At 47.0% G+C, this 7,500-nt stretch overlaps 1 protein-coding gene across 1 annotated transcript in view; it reads right to left on the reverse strand.

The window, feature by feature from the left end:
• Window positions 1-7,500, reverse strand: part of svild (supervillin d) — an 82,916-nt gene that overhangs the window by 47,284 nt on the left and 28,132 nt on the right. The window contains exon 4 of the mRNA XM_042082513.1: window positions 4,282-4,316. Coding sequence (XP_041938447.1) covers window positions 4,282-4,316 — 35 coding nt within the window. The remainder of the gene's footprint in view (window positions 1-4,281; window positions 4,317-7,500) is intronic.

Below are 7,500 nucleotides of genomic sequence, written 5' to 3' on the forward strand. Positions count from 1 at the left end.
CAAGACAGAGAATGAGAGAGCGAGAGAAAGACCGAGTGAGTGAGAGCGAGAGAGCGAGAGAAAGACAGAGTGAGTGTGAGAGAGAGAGAGAGAGCAAAAGAGTGAGTGAGTGAGAAAGAAAGACAGAGTGAGTGTGAGAGAGAGAGAGAGAGAAAGACCGAGTGAGTGAGAGCAAGAGAGCGAGAGAAAGACAGAGTGAGTGAGAGAGCGAAAGAGAGAAAGCAAAAGAGTGAGTGAGTGAGAAAGAAAGACAGAGTGAGTGAGAGAGAGAGAGAGAGAGAGAAAGCGAGTGAGAGAGGAGCAGCGGTGAGGCGGCCTGCTGACAGACGGTCTCTGGGTCTGTGCCGGCCCGGAGGCGGCCCCTCCTCTGGGGGCCTGAGCTGCAGCTCTCTCCCTCGCGCTAATCTGCTCCAGCTGCTGCAGCTCTGGACCCAGCACAGCTGCACCTCTCTGTCCCACCAGAGACACCCTCCACTGGGCAGGAGACGGAGAGCAGGGGGGGGGGGGGGGGTGGAGTGATGGAGCTCCACAACACGGCCAGTGATGATCAGGCTGCTGAAGTCAGGGCCCAGTAGTGTGTAGTGCAAACCCCAGCTAAACGCAGCAGGCTAGAGGAGGTGCCATGCCAAATGTGTGTGTGAGGGGCAGAAATGTGGACACCTGGGTGTGTGTATGTGTGTGTGTGTGTGTGTGTGTGTGTGAGAGTGAGTGAGTGTGTATGTGTGTGTGTGTGAGAGTGAGTGAGTGTGTATGTGTGTGTGTGTGTGTGTGTGTGTGAGAGTGAGTGAGTGTGTATGTGTGTGTGTGTGTGTGTGTGTGTGAGAGTGAGTGAGTGTGTATGTGTGTGTGTGTGGGAGTGAGTGAGTGTGTGTGTGTGTGTATATGAGGGATTGAGCAAGATTGGTTTTAGAAATGCTTGTGACCGCACTATGTGCCAATATGTGAGTGTGGCTGAGCACTGCACACGTTCTGGTTGAGTGTGTGTTTACATTTTGATAATGTGTGTGTGTGTACGTGTGTGGTGGGTGTGTGTGTGTGTGTGTGTGTGTGAATGCCTGTGTGTGGAGCTGATGTCATATGAACATATTTTGCTGCTGCTACTTTTCACACACATGGCTATGTGAATGTGTGTGTGTGTGTGTACAGTATGTGTGTGTCACACATGGCTCTCTCTCTGTGTGTGTGTGTGTGTGTGTGTGTGTGGGGGGGGGGGGGGGGTGTCTTCATATGCTTCTACACATCTGCAAGTTAATTTGACTCCAGGCCAACTCCATACTCCTGTTTCCCACTCCTCAGCAGCAGACGTCTGGGAGATAGCAGGGTAATGAGAGCGGGAAATGACCCTCTAGATCACACACACACACACACACACACACCCTTAAGATGAGCTATTGTGTCTTGAGTGGAGCCATTCATCTTCTAAGAGGCTCTTTCCTTTTCCGCCCCGCTGTGCGTTGGGGGAAGTTAAGAGTCATTGTGGCTCTGGTCTCCAAGATTACGCTGGCGTATCCATACGGCTACACACACACCTCACACGGAATATCCCAGCTTTCCCTGCTCCACTCGGATCTCTCACACCGGGACTTCCCTTGGAAGTCTGCCTATAAGCCTGTTGGCTTTGCATGTCTCCGGTGTGCCTGTATGTCTGGGGTTGACTATTTGTAGTCTCTCTGTGAAAAAGATTCATGTGGTCTTTATAAAAAACAGATGACATCAGGAGAAGTGTGTCTTTATGGAAGTAGCAGCAAGACTGCAATTGGACACTTTCAGATTAACTAAGAGAGAACTGAGCTGGAAGACGTGTTCTTGTGGTCCTCACTAAAGGGACTTCACTTTTCTCTCATGTCAACTTTCGTTTCAAGAGGTGATTCTCTCTCTCCGTTCCCCCCCCCCTCCTTGACTCAGTTTCTCTCCATCAACCCCCCCCCCACTCTCCTCCTGTCATCCCCCTCTCCTGGAGAAAACATGAGTAAGAGGTAATGTATTTGCAGAGTTGGCATTCCTGCTCCTTTACGCTGGATTTTCCACCACCCTCGCTCTCCCAGTTAGCACGCTAACACAGCAGAGAGAGAGAGAGGGGGGGGGGGGTGAGAGTTGGGCTGCTGCTTCAGGGGCTCTAAATTGCCTCCCTCCCTGTCCTCCTCCTACACGGCCTCATCTCCCTCTTCGTGCCAAGAGGGGAGTCTCCAGCAGCAATCCCTGGGAGTCCTGGCCAACGCTGAACAAGCCTTCCGTCATCAGCTTTCCACAGCTCGCCTTTCTTCCCCTCTCTTCTTTCGGACTCTCTCACACTCTCTCTCTCTCTCTCTCTCTCTCTCTCTCTCTCTGTATTTCTCTCTCACACACATTCTTATTGTTCTCTCTTTTGATCTTTTGTGCTTCTTATCTCTCTCTCTCACACACTCTCTCTCTCTCTCTCTCTCTTTCTTCCCTCTCTTCCTGTCGTGTCGGTCCTCTTCTCTACCTCTTCTGTTCTCATATTCCCAGACTCTCACACTCACTCACTGACCGTCTTTGTTATTCCTCTGTCTCCCATTCATCTTCACAACACACACACACACACACACACACACACACGCACACATGAGCTCCCATGAGTGGCCTATGAGTCTGGGCATGAGTGAGTCTCTTTGCCCTGTGACTGACTGACTGGTGCTGTGAGATCATCATGAGTATGAGTGTGTGTGTGTGTGGAGAGAGAGAGTGTGTGTCTTTCTCTCTCTCTCTCTCAAATTCAAAAAAAGCTTTATTGACATGACAAGAGCACTTGTGTTGTCAAAGCATACAAACCATAAGTAAGTTAGTGAGGAAACAAAGAGCATGAAAATAAGTAAGAATAAACAAATAAAAAAGTAAATAAATATAAATAAAATAATAATAAAATAAATTCATAAAATAAATTATAAGAAATGAAATAATAATAATAATAATAATAATAATAATAAAAAAGATTAGAAATGATAGTTCTAGATGAGATGGGATTGAATACGATTTAAGGTGGTGGAGAGGTGAGAGAATCTGTTCTTGCGTATGTGCTTTCTAACCTTAATTTGTGGCACATATACACAAACTGAGCTGCTAGCTCAATTGTCTGTGTGTCTTCTCCTAAGAGGATTTTCATTTTGGAACTAGCATCTAGTGACATAAATTGTTTATTGTGTCTGCTAAATCTCTCTCTCACACTCACACTCACACTCACACTCACACACAGAGAGATAGAGAGAATGTTTGTATATATGATAGAGTGTGTATTTGAGTGTCTGTGTATGTGCATGTTTGATTTGAGCAAAAGAGGAACTGTATTTGTGAGCCATTTGAATGTGTGATTTGCAAATATAAATGTGCAAATTTTAGAGCCGTCACTGGTTAGCACTGGTTAATGCTGCTGTGGACTCATGTGGGTGTATGTGCGTAATATCTTTGATTCTGTGGGCCTACGTGTCTCTTCATGCGTGTGTGAGATTGTAAATGTCTTCTTTCTTTCTCCATACAGGCACAGACCTGTTTTCCGACCGGTTGTCATATCTGCTTGTGCGGGTCAGCTTTGTGACCTCCAATCGACCTCCAATCGACCTCTAACCGCCCTATCCCCACTCCTCTCCGCTTTGATCTTCGCCGTGACGACCTGGACATGACACTTTGAACAGGTCCTTTGTTCTTTGACCTGATGCACTTCTCCCTCCCTGCGCTCTAAGGTTACAGTAACACACTGTACACACAACTCCAGGGTTGAGACAAGCAGAGAGAAAAGGGCGTGGCATTACCCCGGCAACTGCAGAACTCTGGGCCTGAGGAACGGGGTCTGGTGGTGGTGGTAGTGTGTGTGTGTGTGTGCGTGTGTGCGTGTGTGCGTGTGTCGGTGTGTGTGTTTGTGTTTGAGAAAGGTCACAGGAGTCTAGACAGAACCAGAAAGAAGCTTCTCTGTTTCCTCATTTCTGCCAAAACTGATGACATCACACCAGCATCTAGAAGTTTCTATGTGGAACCCTGGGGGAAGCTGAATAAGGGGGCCTGTTTGGGACACACAGCCTAAGGGATTGTTTAAGTGGGTAAAAAGAGGGGACATTTAAAAGAGGAGGCCGTGGCCCAACTTAGTACTCCGCGATCCAGGCCTCTTTTTGTCTGACACTGCGTCTCCCTCCAAGGCAGGACGGGAATGGAGAGCACACAAGAGAGAGAAAGAGGGAGAGGGAGAGAGAGAGGGAGCGAGGGAGGAAAAAGAAAAGACTTGAGCGTCGGACAAAGGAGTCTTTGAGATGGCTGAAAAGGGAAGCGACTTACCCTTTGGCTTCCGGGCTTCCTCCGCTTCCAACCGGCTGTGAAAGAGAAAGAAAGAGAGAGAGAGAGAGAGAGAGAGAGAGAGAGAGAGGGAGAAAGGAGATTAATGAGGTTATGGACTGAGGTCTGCCAACAAGACAAAAGACGATACGCTTTCACCTGCTTCTACATCTTCAAACACACAAAAACACACAAAATCTCTCTCTCTTTCTCTCTCTCTCTCCAGTTGAAAACAAAACCAAACAATCTATCAAAGTATGGCATGTTTACAACCAGTTCACAAACAAATTGCAGCACTACCCAACACAGGCAGTCTAAGTCACACTACTACTACACAATAACAATTCTGAGGAAACCTCTGTGCAACAACATATGGCACGTTAACCGTTGCCTGGAGGCAAGCCACTCTGGAGCAGGGAGCAGGGCAGGGGGAGCACTGGAGCCCAGTGCCCAGCCAGAGTGCCTCGTTCCTGGGTATTGCATGGCAGCACACCAGCCCAGATGAGGAACAGTTGCCTACCAGGCCAAACTAAAACACTGCGGTTGAGTAATGGCCTCTGGATTTAACGTAACAGTCAGTGTGTGTGTGTGTGTGTGTGTAGTTGCACATAAGTGAGTCTGTGTACTTTATGTGCTGTGTCCAACTAAGTGACTGTTCTACTAAGTGTGCATTTGTATAATGTGGGAGAATGTTTACTGTTTGTGTGTGCACTGGTCTGCGGTCTGTGTGCATCAGAGAAGGTGTGTGTGTGTGTGTGTGTGTGCGCGTGTGTGTAGAACCTGGAAGGACCTGTAAAAGTATGTGAGCCATGTAGAGCTGTCACCTTATTAATGACTCTTCCCAGAGTATTTGGATCTTGTTTTCCTTGCTTGCCTTTCAGATCCAAATAAAAGAATTCAAATGTGTGTGTGTGTGTGTGTGTGTGTGTGTGTGGTGTAATGGAGACAGCGAGAGAAGGCTAGGTTTATCTCAGCTCAGTTCCAGCTGAGTCAGGTTCCTGTCCACATCTGAAGCTCCAGCCTGCCCTGTGATGTTTGTGCAACTGTGTGGGAGAAAAACCCGAAAGAAACTAGGCTAAAAACAAACACTGTCGCACTACACTACAGCAGTGACATAACACCACGCCACAGGCCACAGAACCACCTAACTGCACAAGAAGCACAGGAGCTACAGGCACTGGACACGCATGGGTGAAAATACACAACGCATTTGGGGACCGTTGTAACAAGTAGAAGAAGCACACTAAAAAAATTTAAGCCTACACCAGCTGCTGCTGTCCCCTAAAAGGAGGGCTTTCAGTACTGTAACATACTGTGCTGTGGTAGTGTTTGTTTATGTAAATAGTTATCCAACTATTGTCATTCAGAGTAAGGGACAAACAAGAATGCTATCGCATGTTCCATACAAAGATCAGGTAGGTATTAAGTATCAGGGCAGGGGTATCATGAACAGGTTAAATATTAATAAATACCTTAAAGCCTTAGTACGGTGCATTGCATAACACATGATTAGGGGTCCAAAGTCTTGTTTTGAGGATAAATATAAAATATTGTACATTTAGAGCATTAAATGGCATATCTACAGAAAGGTAAACACTGTGGGTTGGTTTGTATACATAGTTTAAGTCTAGACCTGGACTAAATCTTTCTTTAATGGTAAGTTTTGCTGAAGTTCAAGTTTGTTGAAGTCCAAGACTAGGCTTAAACCACGTACAAGAAACTGGCCCAAAGTCTCTGTGAGTAATTGGGGAGGAAGCAGAGAGTTGCTCTGGGATTGCACTACTGCTGCTGCTGCTGCTGCTGCTGCTAGGCCTGGGGAGTGGTACAATACACCACTAGCCTTTTTGGCTCCTCTGGCTCTCCGTAGTCCTGCGGGTCCTGCACACCGCTCTCGGCGATGGACTGCGTGCGAAAGCGGGCGTCGGCCCGGCGGCCGGTTGCTCCGCCCAGTCCCTTCCTCCGCCTCTCCAGCCATGAGCCTGACCCCTGGCTCAAGCCTGACAATGACCTTGGCCCCAGGGTCAGAGGTCGAGAGGTCAGGTCAAGAGAAGCACTGGCGCACATCCTGAACATCAGTGGGGGAAAGGGGGTGACAACAAAGGAAGGATGATGTAGAGAGGGAGGACGATGGACAAAGAAAGAAAGAAAGAAAGAAAGAAAGAAAGAAAGAAAGAAAGAAAGGTTAGCACATGGTAGGAGAAAAAGGGAAGAGGATAGAATGGGAAGAATGAACAAAGTGATGAAGTGATTATGTTAAATCCAGATGACCTCAGTCAAGAGATACTCAAGACATACAAAAGACAAGACAAGACAAGACAAGACTAGACAGAAATCTGTGAAACCATTGAATGTCTCACTAGACACAAAAAAACACCAGTTTCATTTCAACTGAATCTTCCGGAAACATGCATGCCCTATCCCCTCGTTGCACGGCATACAGAGGCCTAATGTGTTTTTACTTTGTGTATGTGTTGCTATTGTTGTTTTGTAGTGTGTACGTGTGTGTGTGTGTGTGTGTGTGTGTGTGCGCGCGTGTGTGTATGCATATGCAAACAATTTTCGCTTGGTTGGTAAAAAACATTTCACGTGCTTCTGCTACCACTTAAAAACCACACTGTTTGTGTCCGACTGTGCTTTCAACGCAAGTTCACTCAGACACTCTAAAACCTCTTCTCATGCTGTGGTGCAGGTCAATAGAAGAACTCTGCCAGTGATGTCACACGGAATACAGAATGACCACTCCTTTTTACAACACTGCTTTAACACAACTTTGACACAAGTTCGGTGTCAAGCACCAAGTACAAGGCCAAGTTCTGAACTCGAGAGTGGAGACATGCATTCATGCATGTAATAAGTTGGTGTTTTAAGACTCCATGGTGTTTTAAGACCCCATCGTTGACTTCAAGACAGCACTGCAACTGTCGACTTCAAGGCACCTAACCTTAACCCTAACCCTAACCCTAGTGCCTTCCATGCAGCTCTGCCTGGAAGTTGAAAGCGGGGGCTTAAAACACCAAACAACTTTTATAACTATTTAATGGCCACAATGAGATAGATTCATGGACTTATGACAAATCAGATATGTACAGTCCAACAACAACCAACATCAGGAACAAAGTGGAAGGCTGTGTCCAGACTGCTCCCATTTGAATTAGTAATTAGTCCCCCTCTCTCTCTCTCCAAGTGAGTAGTGGAGCAGAGAGATCCAGCACCTCTTACCAA

Source organism: Alosa sapidissima, chromosome 24, assembly GCF_018492685.1.
Source record: "Alosa sapidissima isolate fAloSap1 chromosome 24, fAloSap1.pri, whole genome shotgun sequence".
Taxonomy (NCBI): Eukaryota; Metazoa; Chordata; class Actinopteri; order Clupeiformes; family Clupeidae; genus Alosa; species Alosa sapidissima.